This window comes from Humulus lupulus, chromosome X (genome assembly GCF_963169125.1).
Source record: "Humulus lupulus chromosome X, drHumLupu1.1, whole genome shotgun sequence".
NCBI classification, from domain to species: Eukaryota; Viridiplantae; Streptophyta; class Magnoliopsida; order Rosales; family Cannabaceae; genus Humulus; species Humulus lupulus.
Window position 1 is genome coordinate 33867445 of NC_084802.1, and position 24193 is coordinate 33891637.

General features: G+C 40.2%; 1 protein-coding gene across 2 annotated transcripts in view; it reads right to left on the reverse strand.

The window, feature by feature from the left end:
- Positions 1–11158: 11158 nt before the first annotated feature.
- LOC133803119 (rab escort protein 1) overlaps positions 11159–24193 on the reverse strand; it is a 33577-nt gene continuing 20542 nt past the window's right edge. The window contains exons 7-10 of one of the 2 annotated variants that reach the window (XR_009877806.1): positions 12162–12354; positions 11980–12060; positions 11615–11871; positions 11159–11497 (exon numbers count right to left, since the gene is read on the reverse strand). Coding sequence is in view for 1 of the 2 variants with exons in the window: in XM_062241064.1 (XP_062097048.1) it covers positions 11770–11871; positions 11980–12060; positions 12162–12354 (376 nt within the window). In the remaining variant the exon portion in view is untranslated. Of the gene's footprint in view, positions 11872–11979; positions 12061–12161; positions 12355–24193 lie in introns of both variants that reach the window. The other variant, XM_062241064.1, reaches the window with a different exon arrangement.

Below are 24193 nucleotides of genomic sequence, written 5' to 3' on the forward strand. Positions count from 1 at the left end.
AATCTCAAGCATAAAACTAGCCACCTGGCCCACCAGAAACTCTACTCTTGTTCTGGTCAGATCCTTTAACCAACATGATGCATAGGCAATCTCTTTCTCCCTACCATTGAGGTGTCATAACAACCTACAAATTGATTCTGATCTATAAGAAGACTCAGAACTCTTTCCCGAGGCACATATAATATCATGCCCGTCCAAGGAAACTCATGCCTCTAAGGCATTCTCCTGCCTCTAAGGCGTTCCTTGACCTTGGCAAATCTCCAACTGAGAATATACCATAATACCATCGTCCAAGACGATCACAAATTCAATTAAGATAATCCTTGAATACTCTGTTCATCTGATTCATCAAAGCAATCTTGGCATTAACCAAATCCTCAAAATATACTAAGCACTCCCAGTGCCCTTATTTGATACAATAGTCAGTCTTTTGCATATTCTTCTCCCCGATCTTCAGCTGATACTAACCAAATCAAAGATCCACCTTGGAGAATATCATCTTACCCAATAACTGAGTCCTTTAATTACAACTCTACTGAAGTCGTTCAGAATAGTGCCCTAAACCCGATTCCATCCCTGGCACCAATCCATTCACCATTCTATCCTTTTTATGAAAGTAATCCTAACAAATCCCCTGGAAATCTATTCAACACTTCACAAACTAATCCAGTCTGTCATGACCCCACTGGCACAATCTAAGTGGTATCCACCACACTAGCTAGGAGTTTTATGCATCCTCCTGCAATAGATCTCTAGCTCTAAATACAGATGTCATCATCATACCAAATCCATGCACCGTGCTAGCTACCACAAGGGTTTCCACTCTCAACCCCAGATTTACTATCTTTTTCTTGCAATTTAGCATTGCCCCACACTTGGTTAACCAATCCATATCCTAGATCATCCTGAAGTCAGTCATAACCAACTTTATCAACAGCACTGATGAGTTCTTTTCACCATAATTCAACTCATATCTTGAATCACCAATACAATATTACTTTCCCCATCATAACATAACCACGTGATCTACATAACAACTCCATGCCTCTCTATATGCAACAAACAAGGAAACAACATGGCACCAAAACCAGTCAGCATAATACAAAATCAGAACTAGAAATCTAACCTGTCATCCCTGAGGAACCAGCCTCAGTCTCAGTCTCAGTCTCCGACTCTGACTGCCTCAGAATGAACACTCGAGCTGGAGTCGAGCTATCCATCCCCTTTTGCTCCTCTGTCTCTCGACTTGGGCAATACCTTTTGATATGCCTAACCATTCCACATAAGAAACATGTCTTTGGTCGACACCCCTTCAAATGACGCCTCTTGCACCGAGCATGTATTGGATAAGTCCTCCAGTTCATATTTTTGCTTGCTCCAATAAATGGAGGCATCACTGCTTGAGCTCCATGCTCTCCAGCACTCTCCTACCCAATCTGATTTCATGCGCTCTCAACAGCAAGAGCCATCCCTACCATCAGAGCGTAGGTAGAGATTTCACACACTGGGGCAACTCTAATGCCCCGAGCTATTCCGGGATTCAATCCCTGAATAAACTTTTTCTTTCGAGCTGCATTTGAGGGTACCATGTCAATAGTGAACTTGGCCAACCCATCAAATTTGCTAACATACTCGCTTACTATTGCATTGCCCTGAACCAGGTTCATAAACTCATTCATCTTAGCATTCTTAGGTGCATCACAGTAATACCTTTCATTGAACAGCTGTCTAAATTCTTTCCAATCCATCACAGCTATATCTCACGTCTGGGAAACTACTTCCCACCACGTCTGGGCATCATCCCGTAGTACATAAGTAGCACAGATCACCCTATCATGACCCACCAGCCCCATACTATCAAGAATGGAACTGATCATGCTCATCCATTGCTCAGCTCTGAATGGATCTATGCCTCCCTCAAAGACTGGAGGGTAAAACTCCTGGAATCTTCCACAGAGAAATTCCCATCTGCTCTCAACCCTAGGCTAAGCCAAAACTGGTGCCACTCCTGGCATAACAATGGAAGAGGTGTTCCCCGACAGATTTCGCTGTTGCTTCAAACACCTAATCTCTTCCTCTTGCCTCTGCAATCTTAATTGCACATCTATAAGCACCTGCTGGAAATTCTGAGGGGCAGCTGAAGAACTCAACCCCTGGCAGAAACTCCCAGCCTCAGTATAACCACCATCAGGCCTCATTATCTACCTTGGATACATACCTTCTGATCAAATCTGCAATCAATAACTTGACCTATTAAACATGATGAGCATATCAAGAGCTTTCCCCATGGGATCAATCTTACCACACCACATTCACAAATCACTGCAGTGCTAGAAACATGCCTATGGCATTCATACATCAATCATAATCCCTGCTCTTCCAACATTCACACCATGCCTCCAACTTCAGCATGCAAATATCACAATTATATATATTCATAGAGCAGGTAATCAAAATCTCATGCTCCCTAATACAATGTGCAGGTAAAGCATTTACATTCTATTTAAGCAGTTAAGCACATAACTATAGAAATAGTTACCACTCCCTGAGTGAAGCTATCTTCAGGGACTAGTATACATGCCCAGCTTGTCTTCAGGAACCCTTAACCTTGGCTCGCTCTGATACCGAGTTGTAACGCCCTAAACTCCAGGGACCGTTACGGTGTGCATTTTAAACAGTGCTAAACTCGCTAATTGAGTCATTTCGCCATAATCGTGTAACTAAGTATGATTAGCGGTTTAGGGTTAAAATTTTTGGTTAAGATATAACATTTCACTAAAAAATTTACTATATACATTGGGATACCAAAAATATAATTTAAAGGTCAATTACAAGAAAATATTTACAACCAACCGATCTAAGCGGCAAAATAGGGTTTAACCCTAGTTCCTCTTTCAACCCTCGACCGTGGCGGTCGAGCAACCGCATATGTACACATCGTCAACTAAGCTCTCCAACTCAAGGACGGTCCAGCTTTCTTTTGCCTTTACCAGCACCACATAACACCCATGAGCCGAAGCCCAGCAAGAAAACTCAATATGCTCATGAACAGTAATAACATGTCATCAAATCATAATGTGCATGCCTAGCAATCACGCATGCAAGCAGATACAAATAAATGTTTGTGGTGTCCTGTGCTCTAAGTAGATGATTGGTAAGTCTCTCACTCTGAGCTAGATGACTAGAAAGTCAATCTCTGTTAGATGACTAGTAAGTCAATCTCGGTCAGATGACTAGTAAGTCAATCTCTGTCAGATGGCTAGTAAGTCAATCTCTGTCAGATTACTAGTAAGTCAATCTCAGTCAGATGACTAGTAAGTCAATCTCTGTCAAATGACTAGTAAGTCAATCTTGGAGGTCCCATACCCTCCTATCCATGTGACGTGTAGGTCACCATAGTTTTTCTGACTGTGGCTCTAAGTAACTAGCCTTTAGACTAGACCATCGCTTTTAGTTTTCATCGAACTTGAGGTCGGTCCGGCATTAATGCTCATGATGAGTCATCCAATGCAGATGTCGATTAGATCTAATATTTTATCGGCTCTGCGTTCATGACGCTTATGCCGCTCCTGACTCATAGGTCAGTAACACACGACCAGTGCTCAGTACCGCTGTCGAACTTGACTAGTAAGGCACAGCTTCACAGACAGATCTGACACCATTGCCGATTCTGACTAGTAAGTCTGTGCCATTCACAAGTAAGCAATATTTGTTAAGCATTTGATATGCAATCCATGTCCACATTTAAACACTCAACATGCCTCAATAATAACCATGCATGTCACATATGGGGTGCAGTTTTCTTACCTTTGGTTCGAGTGAGAAATAACAAATGAACAACCCTTGAGAACGATCGATCATTTAATCCCTTAGCGGTCACCTAGTAATAACCAAATACAATCTCTGATTAATGAAATCCACAATATTAGGGTCTTGACTTAAACCTCACTCCCGGGACCCCGAATTGTACCCAAACGGTGAGTAGATTCGATCCCGAGCCTTAGGAATTGAAACCCCGAGCCAAAAACCCTTAAAAACACCCAAAACATGCATCAGAGAAAATAGGGTAGCGCTATAGCGCTACCCCATAGCGCCGTAGCGCTACTCTTTGGGCGTTGTAGTGCTAGCACCAGGCAGATCACCCTGGTTTTTCCCCTCCTTCGAATCCTCCATTTCCAACCTGAAAAACAAGCTTCCAAACTTCTTTCAAACCCCTAAATGAACCCAAATACCATATACATAAGTCCTAGGCATCATAACCCAAGTATCTTTTGCCAAAAAAAATCTCATTGAAACTCAACTTTCAAACCAAAAACCCAACTGGAACTCATTGAGAAAACAGAGCAAGAACAAGAGATTCCATGGTTAAAAACTCACCTCAATCTCAGCTTAGGACCCTCTTCAATGGTAGAGCATAACCCAAAACCCTCAAGGCTTGGTTCCCTAGCTTGGTTCCTCAAAAGAAGCTTCAAAATCCAAAGAGAAATGGGAGAGAAACGATGCACGGGAGAAGGTGAAGGAGACTCTGTTTTTGGTTCACTTCCACAGCCTTCTAATGGCTAATTATAAGCTTAGGGTGAAAAGACCTAAATGCCCTCATGCCTAAATAAAAGCCTTAACAGCCACCAAGGGAAAAATCATCTTTTCCCACCTATCTCGTTAATCATAATTAACACCCTCCAATTCCCGTTATTCTCAAATGCCAATAAATCATATCCCATTACCCTTTAATTCCCGGCAATGTTATAATCCTCAAATCACCCCGAGACTCACCTCGAGCCCCGGAATTAACCCCGTTATGACCAGACCGAAAACTTGCATTCCATGATCGTCTGATGCCGAATGACTCGAACAAATCCACATATAATGTGGTATTATTTATAATTCACCCACATGCATGGAAAATACACAATTACGCCCTCAATGGGCCAAATTACCAAAATGCTCTTATAATTGAATGTGGACCCATATGCATGCATTTATCATCATATAATAATATAATTCTCATAAACATGCATATAATCATTCAATAGCATAATAAATCAATTATGGCCCTCCCGGCCTCCTAATCAAGGTCCTAACCCTTATTAGGAAATTTTAGGGCATTACAGTTACCATTATGTTCATGGTGTGGCTGCGGCCATCTTGCGGGGTGTCAACATTTACTCACTGTGTTCTCCATATTACACTACTGAGATGTGAAGGGAGTCTCACAAAGAAACAATTTACCCAACTGACAATGAGGATGATTAGGAAGTTCCCAAGAACATAGAGAAAATGCATGTTGGGGTTCCCGTTGAAAAACAACCAGTTGGTCGGCTGAAGAAGAAAAAGGTGGGAAGAAGGAAGACAAACCGCACTCCATCAAATGGAGAAATCATTCGCAAAGAGCGCAAGTGAAGTATGTGTGGTGGTCTTGGCCACAACAGGGCTACATGCAAAGCTAGGCTATAAACTTTTTTTTTCCCATTTGGACTTGTTGTATTAATAACCTAGCTTGTTTTCCCTTCTTTTTTCTTTTATTTTTCTTAAAATTTATGTTAAGCTTGATGTAAAATCAATGAGCTTGATTGTAGCTCAAAATGAACTCGATGTTAACTCGATATGAACTCAATAATAGAGTTGCTAGCTTCTAAACTGACTTCAAATCTTAGCTCGATATTAGTTCGATAATGGTTCGATATAGTTTGATAACAACTAGATAATGGATATGAAAATGATATTCCTCGATTAAAGCTTGATAGTAGTTCGATATTAGTTCAATAATGTTCGATATAACAATACAGGGAACTGAAAGTTACAAAAAAAAGTGAACAAAAACTAAAAAACTGAACATGTAAATACCCTGTAAATATACAATCATCAAGGTAACAAATTTTGATACCACAAGTCTGTGGTCCACTTGTTCCTGAACACCTCTATATTTTCATCATAGTTGGTTTCCAATGGAAGGTCGGCTATGAGATGCTCAATATGCTTGACAACATACACACCACAATCCCCACTATAAAAAAATGTAAACATTAAGTGTAAAATACTACAACTTTACTTAGAAACAAATATAGTATGAAGATGGTGTTTGTTACCTTCTCTTTGACTGAGTGAGCTCGTGTTTCTGTTTGCAACGCTATGTGAACTGATGCGACCTCTTTCCTGCTGCAGGAATCTTCAACATCAAGCTATCAATGAACAGTTTACTCTGCATCAACAGAGAAGGATGCAAAAAGCACCATGGATTCATAATTTCCTCCATTTTTGCGTCACTAATCATCGAGTTGTCTGAATCATAAATAGTGAGAGTCCAACTAGAAATAGAAGCCTCAATGTCAAACCAATGTTGTTATTCATAGTTCTGGCACCAATATACATCCTTAACTCCTTTCCAAGAAGCCAGAAACTTCTGCTTGATGCCGATCAACATGGACATAACGTCAGAATCCCACGTGTACTTTGTTTTGTCGGCAGTTTTCGTGTACTAATCATATCGGGCAGGTATCACTTGTGAGAAATAAATGTTCATGACAACAGCATTCTGGCGATATATGTTGGGAAAATACTTGCGACGCATACGAAGCATGTGTTCTGCTGCATCAATATGCTACAAAGAGAGTACGATATAAAAAGTTAGCAAAGACCATCATAAATGGCTAAAAAATAGTGCATAAACGAATAAATTGAGTTATAATCGAGCACTATCAAGCTTATATCGAACTAAACATCGAGCTCATCAAGTCCATATCGAGCCCCATCGAGCTATTCTCAGACAGTAAACAACAGTCCTAGTTTAACACCCCTATCAATCTACTATCAAGCCCCATCAAGCTTATATAGAGCTATTCTCAGACAGTAAACAACAGCCCTACAACACCCTTATCGATCTACTATTGATCTCCATCGAGCTCACATCAAGTTAATCTCAAACATTAAACAACAACCCTAGTTTAACACCCCATCGGGCCACTATCGAGCCATATCGATTCAGGTAACCCCCAATTAAGCTCCTATTGAGCTCTCATCGAGCTCATATCGAGTCAATGAAAACAGAACTTGTAAAATTGAAAACAAAACATAATTTCTTAACATTAGGTATAAATGGCTTACCCCATCATTAAGCCATGACTAGGGTGTCTTCCACGTCAGAAACCACGTTGGACCGTGATTCCCAGTCTTTACATCCCTCGGGGTCTTGTTGGGGATATCTCTAAGCAACCACATGGACACTTTCCTATACTGTTTGCGATCTGGCTTCTTGAGAGGGTCCAGCACCTGTGTAGCCTTCTGTGTAGCCTCCTCTTCTGGTGCAACTGCATTAGTGCGAGGTCTTTTCCTCGTGGGATCGATGTAGTCCTCAAACCAATTTGGCTTGCGTCTTTGGTGTCTAGTCCTCTGAAATCGAACCCCAGCAACATCCTCAGGGTTGACAATAACGACTCCCGGAGTCGCAGCATCAGGTGTCACAATGATGGTAGGAGGCGTGGTTGGATCATCAACATAGTCCAAAGGAATATCCAGTGACTCTGAGTCTGAATCTTCCTTGCAGCCCCTCGGTTTCTCCTTAATAAACTTTAGGATCTGACTGACTACGTCCAGGATTACTGACTGATTCTTCAGGAGGGTCTCCTGTCGTCCCTTGACTCTGTCCAACCGCTCGATCAACTCGGTGAGCTCCGGGGCTGGTGCTGGGGTTGGGGCTGGGGCTGTAACTGGGAAAACAGGAGGGGTGAGACCTGTAACCTCCTCCTTCTCCGGGACAGCATCATCAAATAGCTCGGCTGCCTCAGCTGCCTAAGAAACTATATCGACGAGTTTCTCAAAAGTCGCATCCTCCTCCTCATCAGCCTCTCCGGGATCCTGGCCAAGCCCAGGATAAAGGGGAAGATCTCCATCTGTCGATGATAAATAATAGTCTTTTTTTGTTGGTCGAGGCTTCAACATCGGAAGGATGATCAACTGCAAACAACATAAAATATTTGGTTAACTCAAATAATCATAAAAGATAAGCATATAGATAAAAAAAAATTTGTTTAATGTCAATCAAATATAACTTACATTCTTCTTCGATAACATCGGTGAGATGACAGACTTCGTGAAATCCTTGTTCCTCCGATGTGACCAACTAAGCATCCTCGGGACCATATTTCCCGAGCTCACAACAAACTCCATCGCAAGCTGCTGGATAGCCTCATATGCCCAATACTGTAAGGTCGGGGCATAACCATACATACTGTACTTGGACTTTTTCTGCACCTTGGCATCCTTCTTGTTGTCATAGTTGGCATTTTGCTTCACCATGTCCTTCTTACAAGACTGCAATAGCCTCCCATAAGAGTACTTTCCTCATGGATAGCTGAAGAAGTAGTCTACCTCCTCAACCATTTTCAGAATATCTCGCCATGTATGCACTTGCCCTCTATGGCATTAAAAACCCCATCAAGCAACAAACATAGACCAAGCTTGTACACACCTTCCACAACAGTACAAGTCTTGAAAGCATGGTCCACCAGTGAGATCATTGAAATATGCTTTATCAAGCGGTCGTTGAGATTACACTCTTCCAACTCTTCTAGTGACGGGAAGGTACTGAAATTCAACCCTGTCACCAGGGCAAACTCTCCCATGCGGAATCTACAAGACTTTGAACCCCAAGAAGAAATGCATCTCATCTTCGTTGTTATTGGCAATTTTCCTCAAAAGCAGTTGATGCACCAAAACTCTGGAGAAATTAAACTCCGAAGCCAAAAAGAACTGCTTGAAAGGGGATTCCTTAGCCCATTCTATCAGCCCGAGGTCCACAAACCTAGTATTAATGTGATTTAAAGTGCTACTCCACCGATATGTGACTCGACCAAGAAAGTGATCACTAAACAGAACAAGCAACTTAGGCATTTGCAACAACACATGAAAAAAAATTTGGTAAGAAAACAAAATGTCAAACAAAATCTGGAAAAAATTATAAAAAAAATCATCAAGCATCTATAATAAACATGGTTATCGAGCTTCTGTCGAGCTCTATCGAGCTGATATCGAGCTTATCGAGTACTACTATCGAATCACTATCGATCTCATATCGAGCTAACGTATACAAAAAATTCTGATCTACCTTAATAAGAAAAATCGAGCTTATATCGAGCAACTATTGAGCTTATCGAGCCTAACCAATTAGTTTCCTGTCGAGCTAATATCGAGCTCCTAACCGTAGACCCCATCGATCTTCCTATCGAGTCTAACCACCTACCCATCGAGCTTAATATCGAGTAACTATTGAGCTTATCGAGCCTAACCATACCCCATTGAGAATACATCTTTGGAACCTATCGAGCTTATCTCAAACTTCTATCGATCCCTATCAAACTCTATTAAGCTCTAATCTAACCGAATGTTAGGCTAATGTTTCATCCCATCGAGCTCATATCAAAGTTGCATCGAACCCATCGAGCCCTATTGGAAAAACCAGAGAAAAACTCAGCCCTAAGAACTGCCTTACCCATTCCACACCACCAGATTCAAATGGACAAAACAACAATAATCATCACGAGGGTTCAAGAATTTACCTTAATGGGAATATGGGTTCGATTGACGGGTTCGACGACGTGGATTTCGAGCTTTGTTGCTGCCGTTGGTTCGACAAGTTTGACGGGTTCTGGGTGGCCGATGTCAGAGAAGAGAAAGAGAGAAGGTGAGATCGATTCTGGGTTTTGCTTTTTGGGGTTTGGCTTTCAGTTTGGCTTTTCGGGGATTGAGAGCAACAGAGAGATAGAGAGAGTGTGAGAGAGTTTGTGGGGGGGAAATTTTGGGTGGGAAAAAATGAGAGGGGAATTTTTGGTACTTGGTGAAAGTTTAGCATAAATTTGAAAAATTGAATAGCATTGGTATCATTTAGTAATTAGACACGCTATTATGCACAAATAGTGAAATTTCCCTTTCGAAAGAGTATCTTTAACTTGTACAAAATGTATGATATCCCTCACCTCACTTTTGAGGTTTGAGATAATTTTAGTGTAGAGGCTGGTGAATTTTAAATATACAACTTCCTACGATTTATTTCTTAACCAGAAATATGTACTTTTGATGAGAGAAAAATAGTATTTTCATTTTAAAATTAAATTTAAAGAGTAATTTTGTAAATTTTGTTTTTTTTAATAGAATGTACTTAGTTTGAAGATATATGTATTCGTTAGTTTCAAAAAGTTTGATAAGAATTGGAGGCAGGTCTGCATTAAGAATCAGAAACTTGTAGCTTTGGTGTCTTGTTGGAGCATTACCAGACAAAAGACAAAGAGACATGGAGAACAAAACCTTGTTTCTTGGGTTTATAATCAATTTTTACTTTCTTCTGAAAATTTTAGAATTTGATTATTACTTTGATGCATAATCTGGTCACTCATAGTTCTTCTTCATCGTGCTCTTGCAAGTGATGGTTCTTCTTCATAGCCGCTCTGAAGAGAATAAAATCTGAATATCATATATCTGCATCTAAGAATGATTATGGTTTATATAAAATAATATTTTACTTGTAAATATGTAATTGGTGTTATGTTTGTGTGGCGTTTCAATGAGCATAAATTAAGCATATCTCTCAGGTAACTCATCATAAAGACAAGAAGAAGAAGAAGAAGAAAAGAACTATATAAAGATCACTCATGTTTTGCTTGAATGAAATTTTTGAAGAAAAATCATGAAGGATCTGTGCATAGGCAAGCCGTGTTGGAGTTTCATGTGAATAGTTAGCATAAGTTGGGACCACATATGATATGAAGATAGTGGTCAATTACAAAAATAAAACTAACAATTTATTAATACTCCCTTACCATTCATTGGTTCAGTTCAGATAATAAAGTCCGTTGCTTGGCGCGTACGGTTTCGAGAGAGGTTGAAAATGTACAACCATAACCATTGTAAGAGATTTTTCCTCTGTACCTGCTTGAGCTAATAGGAATGGAGTTTGATAAAATTAGAGTCCCTCACAATTAAGTATTAGACCTTCTTCGCAGACCCAACCCAACTCCCCCTCTCCCTTTTGTCTTCCTTGACTTTGTTCAATTATGGACGATACGATTCCTTTCTTTACCAAATTTAAAGATTATTTTAATCATTGTTGATAAATAAATAATATATATATTTACTTAAATGCTACAAAAACTACTTCCAAGTGGACAACTAGGACACATTAGATACCAAAAACTGACCTTACATTTTAATCCAATGGCTTAAAACTTATTGAGGTGTCTCAAATCTCAAAATTAACTGAGGTACTACATAATCGGCCATAAATTAAAATAAAAATATTATTTATTCCAACTACGATTTTTATAAATTAAATAAAAATAATACTAATTTAATTACTATTTTTTTTCTTTCATCAGCTTCCCTAAGTTCGGTTAATTTCAATAGCCACATCACTACCGCACCATCTTCACCCTCCTTAATTAAATATCTTCTCAATCCTCGACCCTCGTCCAATCAATTTCCTTATCTGCTGTTTTCTATAGGAGAATTCCTGCAATAAATGTTAAGAGTGGCTTTTTTTTTTTTTTTTACATCTTCAATTCAAACATATGTGAGATAACTTTTACTACAAAAATCAACACTCGCCCCGTCTCTTTTGTTAGCCTACCTTCTTTGTATAGTCAGTGCAGTACTGATTCTGTGCTAATCGAAAGTTCTTAATATACAAACAGCTGCACTTGAGACCTCAACGTGTAGTGTAGAACATCCACAAGCAAACGACATACTTGCAAAGGCCAGCAAAGGAATTCCTCATGTATAAGATTAGTTCTCTGGAGGACCAAGGTCATCTTCATCATCGATACTATCAGGCGACGACACAACCTCGGGGAAAAATTCTTCACAAGGATACATCTTTTCAAAAAGCTATTATCAAAACAAAACATTCCAAATCCATGAATTACCAAACAGTGGTTCAAGAGAATCTATAGGGATGTAACTAAGAATTGGCACAGGTCCTTCAAAACACAATACCTTCACAGTTGCATCTAATAAATCATTGTAGTCAAGATTTCCATCTGGCATGGGTGTGGAGCTGATATGATCAAAATGACCCTGGGAAATTACAAAAAGTTTTGTAACAGTTGAACATGAAACCAAAATTGAGAATTGTAGGGAAGTGTACATTAACAATATGAGAAGAATGAGAAGCACACCGTAGTCAACTCCTGAATATACATTGCGCTCCAAAGCAAAGTGGGTTTTACTTCTGCATCTTGATTTTGATCTTCAGAACTCCTTTCAGCAACTTCAGAAACTGGGATCTTGAGAAGGGCATTCATAGCTGAACGTAAAATATTTTTCCCTTGTTTTGCATCATCACACAATGCTGAAAAGTACAATATAAACCTGAAGAATACAAGGTAAACAGTATCAAATTACACATATTTCTGAGTGGTGGGTGGTGCTTATGGTTATCTGCCAGTCACGTACTCATCCGTAAAAGCCAAAAAGCAAATGATAAAACATGATGAGTAACTTTATACAACTTGTTTAGAGCATCAATTATTTTGGAATGTTTTTAAAATGTCAAAAAGAGTTGTTGTCAAGCATCTAAGTTGGGATAAAATGACGAACTCTCACAACTGAAGGCATGACTGGGATAAGTTGCAAAACCTTTTTCATTTAGAGAGAAAACTACAAAAACAATAAATTTGTTTAACACAAGAAACATCATGATCTCCTAAGCAAACACAATTTCCAAAATATAGAGCCACAGCGATATACTTCCCAACAAAAAATAGACGAAAAAAGAGAGATTTATGTGTATGCTATAAGAGGAGAAGATACTTTCCAACAAAATTATTAACACTTGCATGCTTATGGTTATCTGCCAGTCACGTACTCATCCGTAAAAGCCAAAAAGAAAAAGATAAAACATGATGAGTAACTTTATACAACTTGTTTAGAGCATCAATTATTTTGGGATGTTTTTAAAATGTCAAAAGAGTTGCTGTCAAGCATCTAAGTTGGGATAAAATGACGAACTCTCACAACTGAGGCATGACTGGGATAAGTTGCTAAACCTTTTTCATTTAGAGAGAAAACTACAAAAACAATAAGTTTGTTTAACATAAGTGTCATGATATGTGAAGAGAATTGTCTATTGTATTGAAAATATAACATCTATTTATACACAACTACAGAAGTTATTCTAGGAAACTAAATCAACTAATTAATCTTAATTGTCAACTAATAAACAGCTAATATGCACACTATTACACAGCTAATATTCACACTATAACACTCCCCCTCAAGCTGGAGCACAAATGTTAATCATGCCCAGCTTGTTACAAAAATAGTCAACCTGAACCCCATTTAAAGCTTTTGAAAAAATGTCCCCTAGTTGTTCTCCCGTCTTCACATATCCTATAAAAATCAAGCCTTGTTGAATTATCTCACGATCAAAATAATAATCAATTTCAATGTGCTTCATCCGTTCATGAAACTCAGGATTAGTTGCAATATGAAGAGCAGCTTAGTTATCACACCACAATTTTGCAGGTACTGAAGTTTTAAGTCCTACTTCAGTCAATAGTTGATATATCCACACTATCTCACACACAGACTGTGCCATAGCTCGATATTCTGACTCTGCACTAGATCGTGACACAACGATTTGTTTTTTACTCTTCCATGAGACCAGATTCCCTCCAACAAAAATACAATAACCTGAAGTGGATCTTCTATCTACTTTGGAACCTGCCCAATCTACATCTGAGAAACACTTAATATGAGTGTGTCCGTGATTCGCATACACAATACCTCGTCCTGGTGCTCCTTTCAAGTAACACAAAATCTGCTCTAACGCTGCCCAATGATCAATTGTTAGGGATGACATAAACTGACTTACAACACTAACTGAGTAGGCAATATCTGGACGAGTCACAGTAAGATAGTTCAACTTCCCAACCAACCTTCGATACTTTTCAGGGTCTTCAAATGGTTCCCCATCTCCTCTAAGGTGCAGATTTGGAGTCATTGGAGCACCACAGGGTTTTGCCCCTAATTTTCCTGTTTCAGTCAATAAGTCAAGGACATACTTTCTTTGAGATAGAAAGACACCTTGTTTACTTTGAGTGACCTCAACTCCTAAGAAATACTTTTAACACCCCTAAATCTTTCGTGTGAAATTGAGTATGAAGGAAAGATTTAAGAGAAGAGATTCCGCTAGTATCATTTCCGGTAATAACAATGTCATCCACATATACAACTAAAAAAATGATGCCAACTTCTTTTTTTTTTTTTTTTTGAAAAGAAGAGACAGAGGTCAGGAAGACCTCCTCTCAAAATCAATAATAACCCTCACTTTTGGCGGAGGAATACCGTGGAAACAAAAATACGACATATACAAAGCCTTAGAAAAAGCCTGAACAAGAAAGATTAGGACCACAAATACATCCATAAGAAAATAATACAAGGACAAAGGGACACCCACTACAGCCCAGACTACACTACCAAAAAACTCTTCCACTCTCTAGAGAGATCCAAAAAGGATAAACCCTCAAAACCCTTTGTGCGATACACCCAAGTAGCCACCCAGAATTTAATTCTTTCCCAAATGATTAAAGGAAGGCTAGACTTTTCGTCAAAAATTCTGCTATTCCGTTCTAACCAAATTGCCCAAAAAGTAGCTAAAATTGTGGCCCTCCACAGCTTATTCAAACGTTTATTCCCCAATAAACCAGCGCATAACAACTGGGAGCAAGAAGAAGGATGGGACCAACTCACCCCAAATTCACCCCACACCTTTGACCAAATTGACTGGGCCAACTCGCAAAACAAAAATAGGTGAGATACAGATTCAGCCGCCTTTTTACAACAAACACACCAACTAGGAGAGAGACTAAGGTACGGACGGCGACGCTGTAGAACATCATTAACACTAAGTTTCTCCAAACACAATAACCAGCTGAAAACCTTTATTTTAGAAGGAACTTGGCTTTTCCACAAGATCCTTGCCCACAACACATCAGCCCGGACATCATTACAAATTAGCTTCTGAAAAGCGGACTTGCAAGAAAACAACTCGCCGGGATCGGCCTCCCAAACCCTCCTATCGTCCAAGATAGACGGTAACTTAACAAACTCCAAAACCCTTAGTAGCTCAATCAAATAAGTTACTTCCCTATCGAAAAGAGGCCTTCTAAAACGAAAATCCCAATCCACCCCTTCTCCCCCGTCCTTAGAAACACTCAACTCGAAAATTGGAATGTTCTTAGCTTGAGAAATGATGGCCAAATCCGAAAACCTTTCCTTCAATGCTTGCCCTTCAATCCAAACGTCCTCCCAAAACCTCACCAAATCTCCGCACCCCACTTTAAAGTGAACCATCCCCAAGTATTCGCCATAAAGAGAAGAGATGTCCTTCCACGGGCCCCTCACAGTAAATCTCCCCATCAACCTTGTGTCCCACAAATTTTCTGCCCGGCCATAACGACTCACCACCACTTTGTGCCAAAGTGAATTACGCTCCAAAAGGAATCTCCATAACCATTTAAGAAGAAAGGCTTTGTTTCTTTCTTCTAAATGGCCTATTCCAAGACCACCCTGAAAAATGGGTTTACAAACATCTTTCCAAGCTACCAGATGCTCTGACCCCTTGTTATCTGCCCCATCCCAAAAGAAATCGCTCATCAGCCTTTCCAAACTCTTCAAAATATTTTTCGGAGCCCTGAACAGCAACAAATAATACACCGGTAAAGATGATAATACTGATTGAATCAAAGTCAGTCGACCCCCTCTAGAAAGAAAGGCACTCTTCCACCCAGCTAACCGATTTGCACACTTATCCACAACTGGCTCCCAAAAAGACTTAAGTCTCGGATTGCCTCCCAAAGGAAGACCTTAATACCTCATAGGCCATTTTCCAACCTCACACCCAATACATGAAGCACGAGAAATCACAACCTCCTCCTCCACATTAAGCCCTAACAATTCACACTTTTGCAAATTGATTTGCAAACCTGAAATGGCCGAAAAGGCCTTGATAATATCTAGAAGAGCCTGAAGTGACACCTCGTTATTTAAAAAGAGTACTGTATCATCAGCAAATTGCAGATGACTCACCTCAACCTTGTCCCTGCCCACCCTAAATCCTTCAATAACTGAATTTGCCTTTGCTTTGTCCACCAAACTACTAATAACATCCGCCACAATGGTGAACAGAAAAGGAGATAAAGGGTCCCCTTGACGAAGCCCACGAGAGGCCCCAAATTTACCCCAAGGCTTACCATTCACAAATATTGAAAAAGAGACAGAAGTGAGATAGCCCCTCATCCACTTTCGCCAAAGATCACCGAAACCTTTTTGTTCAAGGACAAAATCCAAAAAATCCCACTCTACACAATCATAAGCTTTTTCAAAATCTATCTTGAACACCCAACCCCTCTTCCCTTTACTCCGATATTCTTCCACTGCTTCATTAGCCACTAGAACAGAATCTAAAATCTGTCTACCTTCTACAAACGCACCCTGGGTTTCTGAAATAGTCTCTGACAGCACCCCTTTCAGTCTATTGGCTAAAACTTTTGAAATAATCTTATACACACTCGTGACAAGGCTAATTGGCCTAAAATCATTCACGCGACAACTATTGAGTTTTTTTGGAATAAGACATAAGTAAGTATCGTTGGAACCCATCGGAATAGAACCGTCGGCTTGGAACTCCTTAAAAACCTCCACTAAATCATCCTTAATTACATCCCAATTTGAATGAAACACAGCCAGAGAAAACCCATCAGGCCCTGGTGCCTTATCTCCAGAACAATCAAAAACAGCTTGTTTGATCTCCTCCTCCTCAAACGGCCTCTCAATAAATGAACTTAGGGCGCCAGGAATTCTTCTCCACTCTAAACCCCGAATTCCATTCCAATGACGCACTCCCGCCGAATATAAATTAGAAAAAAACCTGACAATCTCGCCGGCAATCTCACTGTCCCCGATTAATATACTCCCGTCCAATCTCTCAATTCTAGAAATGAAATTCTTTGATTTACGAGCACTGAGGATACTATGGAAAAGTCTGGAATTATATGGAAAAGTCTGGAATTATAATCCCCATCTTTGGCCCATTGGCACTTGAGCTTCAACCAATTGCCTCTCTCCTCTTCTAGAACCAAATTCTGCCACTCCCTCTTAACTTTACTTCTATCAGCTAAAAGAGAATCATCCCAGTTACCAAATTCCTCCATCCTATCCAACTCTGAAATACGCCTTTCTAGTGCCTGCTTTTCCCACTTCCTATTACCATAGATCCTTTTGCTCCACAACTGAACCCTCCGTTGCACTTCTCTCAATTTTAACATAAAATTTTTCCCTGACCCACTTCTCATTGACGAACCATGCCACCATTTAAAGAAATTTGAGCCAAACTCCTTATGCTCCAGCCAAATATTATCGAATCTGAAAGGTCCGGGACCCCAAAGAGGGGGGTTAGTATCCAATATCACCGGGCAATGATCCGAAACCACCCGCACACACACCTCTTGTCTGATGAAAGGAAAGAGCGTGGACCAATTTCTACCCAAAAGAAATCTGTCAAGCCGACAACAAATAGGACGCTTCCTGAAATTCGACCAAGTAAATTTCCCATTGTTGAGTCTTGGATCCACCAACTTGAGCTCTGTAATTAACTCATTGAAAATTTTCATGCTCCTCGTATTGGAAGTGTTGTTAACCTTTTCTTCCACCCGACGGACTACATTAAAATCACCCCTCAAACACCATGAATCCCCACAAATAACCCTTAAGCCTGCGATCTCATCCCAAAACTCATCCCTATTACCATAGCGCGCTGGACCGTAAATCCCTGAAAACCACCAAGGAGGATTGCCCTCTGCTTGAACCAGAATGGAAACGGAGAAATTACCCACTAAAGAATCCAAAACCTTGACACATCTAGTGTCCCACACTACCAGAACCCCACCTAATCTCCCAACAGACAGTAAAAGTGCCCAAGCTCTGAATCTAGAACACCAAATACTACCAACAAAGCGCCTATCCACTTGACTTCTTTTCACCTCCTGAAGAACAAGAATATCTGGATTAATTTTACACACCGTCTCTTTTATAGCCCTCTTTTTTTCGAAAGCACCACTACCTCGAACATTCCACGAAAGAATCCTCATTTAGACATACCACAACCCCACTTTTTATTACTTCGTCCTCCATAATTTATATTAAAGGCCAATTTCTTCAATTCTCTTCTTTTCCTGACATCAGTCGAATCCTGCTTCGGCTTATCATCAACTTCCAAACTTTTTGACACTAATTCCACTCCCATCGCTTTTAGAGTGCCCTCAAAAGAATCACTAAGGACCTCTTGGGAACCTCCCTTTTTCTCACACTTAACATCTTCCTCAGAAAGATTAGAAGGACCGTTCATTTTCTCTCGGCTTAACTTTCTTTCCTTCCCACTCTTAGAATCCATATTTTCAAAGATGGGAAAATTTTCCAATCCTTCCTTATCTTCCCACAAACTGCGTATGTATTCAATAGTGTCCACAGAAAATTGATCTCCCTCCTCAATCAAATCTTCCTCATCCACATCTGAATTTCCACCATCCAAGCTTGCATCATCAAGGAAAGATCCCCCAAACTCCAGGCCCTTATCAATAGCTGCTTCTTGAAAACTCTCTGTATCAAGCCATCCAATCTCTGCCCCTTTATCCTCCTCCTCACATCCCTTAAAGTGCTTTAACATTCCCGAAGTTTTTTTCCTACGTTCATACACCAAAATATTGCGTGCCTGTGAAGATGCAGAGGGAACTTCCTCTAAGTCCTTAACAAGGACAGAATTAGAAATTTTCTTCTCTGGAATAGAGAAATCGGTCCAGTAAAAAACGGTTACTTTAGAAAATTCTTTTGGGCCTTTAGGATGAATATTTGACAGCTGAGGAGACAAAAAATGCTTCAGATTTCCTACTGGGTCCACTTCCGAAAGTTCCTTTGGGCCTTTAGAAATTTTTTTTGATAGCATCAAAGCCCAACCCTCACCTGACCTTTCGGCCCAAACAGTTCCTTTCCTCACAACCACTTGATCCTTTAAAAAACTCAACCTCACGGCCCAGAATTCTAAGCCCAAACACAGCTGCTTAGCCCAACTTCCCCCACTTTTAAAGACTGACAAAACACCACACGTGTCACTTAAATGTTTCTCCCCCCATGCAGTCCAAACGATCTTATCACCTTATTTTTTTTCTCACCCAAATCATTTTTAATTCTATTATAAATTCTTGACACCTCAATTGAGTTTAATACTTTCCTATTTGAAAAAAGCTTCTTCTTAACTACTGCACCGTTTCTTCCAGCAATCAATGGACGAACGTCTGGTTCCTGAAAATCAGGGAAAAAATCGGTTACGTTTTGAATGCCTGTTGTCTCTTCCAGGTGACCCATCCCTGACGCCGGCGAATTGCCGATCACCACTGGACATGTCAGCGCCGCCTCCTGAGCATAGCACTCTTTTTCTGAACTGGGAAAACCTTTTTTAATTTCCCCAAGCTGTTCTCCTCTATCCTCAACCCCCTTTCTTACCCACAAACTTCGACCACCTTCTTTGGGAAGAAAAGGCTAGCCACCCAATTTAACCAACTTTAAAACTATGAAACTTCCTTCGTACAGCAGGGTAATAGAACCTGGAATGAATCCCTTGGGATCTCCAACCAATCTCAGCCGAGCACAAGAAATATCCCTCATCTCTAACGTGCCTTTGTCCACCGCCATTAAACCACCACAAAGATCCCCAATGACCTTGAACACGTGAATGTTCCAAATATTTAGAGGGATGCCTTCGATCCCAATCCATTTTTGGAAACAACTAACTTTCCTATTTGCCATCTGATTTTTCCAATTCCAAGGTTGTATAAAAATCTGCTTGTCTCCTGCAATAGTAATCTCCCTTCTACATATTAGTTCCTGTTGTAATTCTTCATTAGGGCACCAAGTAATCATTCTATCATCAGACACCAAAGTTGAGTCCACCTTGACTCCTAAAACTTTCTGTATTCCTTCTAAAATCATCTTCCATTGATGCTGGCTTTTGCTACAGAACACTAACACAGCATGACCCTTTTTACCCAAATAATTTGTACTGTCATGGCTCCTAAACTTATCATCAACCTCCTTCTCTTCCTTCCCTGCTACCACGGAAGCCCACGACTTTTTAGAAAGACTGGTTTTTTGATTCTTCTCCATCTGTATAAATCCTGCATGTCTCCCAATCGACCCTCGAAGGCAATTTTTCAATTCCACCCAGCTTGATTCCCACCCTTCATCCGGGATAATGACACATCTAACAGCACTATGAATGAAGGAAGAAACTTTGAGAAAAGCTCCTCTGATGTTTCTGAAACATTCAATTGTCACCCTCTGATTGTTGTTCCTGAAAGAGCTTTTGAAACCTTTCCTATTTGACATCCTTTAAGGACAACAAACGCCTTATCTCTTCAACCAACCACCTTGCGCCTTCTAAAGATAGCCTAATCTCGAATCCAGACAACCTTGTTCTTTCACATAATCGAACTTCCCCTCCATCATTGGTCAAAGTGACCATGAAAACCTTATGCTCTGTTTTGAAACTCCAATAACGATTAAGGGTGTTACTATGATTAACAAGAACGAAATCATTTTTACGTCCAATTCCAGTGGGGAAATGGATATTTTGCTTCACATAACCAGTGGGGTTATGTGAAAAAATCGTATTTTCTCTCATGCTCACGCTAAAGTAATCATAAATACTGTGTAGTTCCCCTCTGACTTTCGGTTAGTGATCCTCAATAGTCAAAACTATTCAATTTCGTCTCAAAGAGCACAATAGCTACGTGCCCCGTACAAACACCTCCAGAAGTAATCGAAAAACCTAACAGTGACACCGATCACCAGTCACTGAACGGTGAATTTTCCGGCGGAAATATGCCGACGGCGATAGAGGAAAGAAAAGAAAGAAATTGAGAGAGTGATGAAAAAATGGATATATCAAAAGTCAGAAGAAATGGAAGTCAAAAGTCATCAAATATCATACAGTTTGAAGAGAAACCAACTCAGCTAACTTCTCATAAACAATGTAAGAATCAAACTTCTAAGAGTGACAGAATCTGTAAATGATGCCAACTTCTGATCGTTTGTAGAACACCGAATGATCAGACTTGCTTTTCATCATACCAAATTTCTCAATAGCCTGACTAAACTTTCCAAACCAAGCACGAGAACTTTGTTTCAAACCATATAAAGATTTTCGAAGATGACAAACTCACCGTGACTCCCCCTGAGCAACAAACCCAGGAGGTTGCTCCATATACACCTCCTGAAGATCACCATGAAGAAAAGCATTCTTGATATCAAGTTGATGTAAAGGCCAATGATGAGTAGCTGCCATTGAAATAAACAACCGAACAGATGCCAACTTTGCAACAGGAGAGAAGGTTTCAGAATAATCTGAAGTTTTCTGAGAATTGAAAAGAAAAGCTTCTATATATTTTCTTATATGTTGATACACATATATATACACGTACTGCTCAGAGTTTTCCTAGAATAAGAACCTAGAAAATCTCTCCTAATGAATACAAATATTATGCTATTAATACAAATATTCAGTTGTATCCACAAAGTCAAACTAGGAGAAATAGGGAAATCAGTTCCCTAGAAATCAGGGTTATAGTTATGCCTACAGCTCAGCCTAGGTTGTTTTTCTACACTCCCCCCTCAAGCTAGGCGATATATGTTTTCCAAGCCAAGAGCTGAGCTTAGCTCAATTAGGTTAGGTCTGAACAAAGCCTTGGTTAGTATATCTACTACTTGTTGCCTTGAAGGAACATAGCTGAGAGTGACAGACTTGTTTTCAATTTTCTCACTAATAAAGTGCCTATCAATCTCCACGTGCTTAGTTCGATCGTGATGAACTGGATTCTTGGCAATAGCGATTGCTGACTGGTTGTCACATAAAATCTTGATAGAATCAGCAACTCCAATCTTAAGTTCATTTAGTAACCTTCTTAGCCAAATTCCTTCACAAATACCCAAAGCTAATGCTCGAAACTCTGCTTCCGCACTACTCCGGGCAACCACTGTTTGCTTTTCGCTATGCCAGGTTACTAAATTTCCCCAAACTAATGAGCAGTATCTGGATGTGGATCTTCGGTCACTTGGAGAGCCTGCCCAATCAGCATCCGTGTAGACTTCCAGTGCTCGATTTATTGTCTTTCTGAACATAAGCCCCTTCCCAGGATCCTTATTTAGATACATCAAGATACCATTCATTGCCTTCAGGTGATCAACAGAGGGATTTCCCAGGAATTGACTCACCATACTAATTGCATAGCTTATATCTGAACGGGTGCGAGTCAGATATATTAGTTTACCTACCAAGCGTTGGTATTGCCCTTTATCAGCCGCCAACTCATCAGTTCAAGGCATCAGCTTGGTATTAGGGTCCATAGGAGTCTCAACTGGCTTGCACCCGCTCATGCCTGTTTCTTGCAAGAGATCTAGAACATACTTGCGCTGAGAAACTGAAATCCCTTTATTGCTCCGTGCCACCTCCATCCCCAAAAAATACTTCAAGTGTCCCAAGTTTTTGATCTCAAACTCTTTTGACAAGAGAGACTTGAGTCTTCCAACCTCTCCTTCATGATTCCCTGTGAGAACAATATCATCAACATATACAATTAAAACTGTGATTCTTCCATCAGTAAAGTGTTTTACAAATAGGGTGCGGTCTGCTTGTGTTTGAGAATATCCATCCTGCGTAAGGACCTTGGTGAATCGATCGAACCAGGCTCTAGGGGACTGTTTAAGTCCATATAAAGCCTTCCTTAGCTTGCAAACCTTCCCTTGTGTATCCTTAGTCTCGAATCCAGCTGATATATCCATATAGACTTCTTCGATCAAGTCCTTGTTCAGAAAGGCATTCTTGACGTCTAGTTGAAATAGTGGCCAATTCAAGTTAGCAGCAATGGACAACAAGACACGAACCGTATTGAGTTTCGCTACAGGGGCAAAAGTCTCCTAATGATCAATCCCATATGATTGAGTGTATCCTTTAGCCACTAAACGAGCTTTGTACCTATCTACACTTCCATCTGTCTTCTGCTTTACCGAGAATATCCACTTAAGCCCACTGTTCTTTTTCCAGGTGGCAGCTTAGATAATACCCATGTGTCATTCTTCTCCAGTGTATTCTTCTAGAATTGCCTTCTTCCATTCAGAGACCTCTAAGGCTTCATACACAGAATTAGGAATCCTTATTTTGTCCAAGGAAGTCACAAATGCTTGGAACTTAGTTGACAGATTTGAGTATGAGATGCAGTTGCACAGAGGATGTTGAATGCATGATCTAACACCTTTTCTGAGTGCAATAGGCTGATTCAATGTAGGGTCGAGCTGCGAACCAGATTCTACTGTTTCTTGTTGTCTCTCAGGCTCGGCTTGGCTAGGGGAGGCCTCTTGACAGTGCTGAGTTGGTACAGGTTCAAGATTTTTCCTTCTTCCGTAGACTTTGATAGCATCATCAGGAAGGAGGAGATGCTTTGGGTAGATAATGGGAGAGGACTGATCTTGCTCGGATGAAGGTGGATGCACATAAGGAATCGATGTATTGGGAAACATCAAAGAAGATGAATTAGACGAATTTCGAGGAACTGATGGGTTTGACTCAAGAAGTGATGCCCACTCCCAATGCTGCAATTCATTAGTACTATTCTCCCCCTGAATTGCAGGATTGGAGTACTACGGAATATTTTCGAAGAATGTGACATCCATAGTATTGTAAAACTTGTGATTGACGGGAGAGTAACACTTGTACCCTTTTTGGTTGGCTGAATATCCGAGAAAGATGCACTTAAGAGCACGAGCATCGAACTTTCCCCGGTTTTGAGAATCAACATGGACAAAAGCGGTACAACCAAAGAGTTTAATCGGGATATTCGACACAAGCCGCGAGGTAGGAAACAGACTTTGTAATACCTGCAAAGGTGAGCAGAACTTGAGAACCCTAGAAGGTAGACGGTTTATCAGATAAGTTGCAGTAAGGATTGCTTCACCCTAGAATTTTTTAGGTGCACTAGCTTGGAAAAGCAAGGATCGAGCCACCTCAAGAATATGACGATTTTTGCGTTCAGCGACACCATTTTGTTGAGGTGTATCGACGCATGAACTTTGTTGGACAATACCATGGGATTTGAGGTATGAT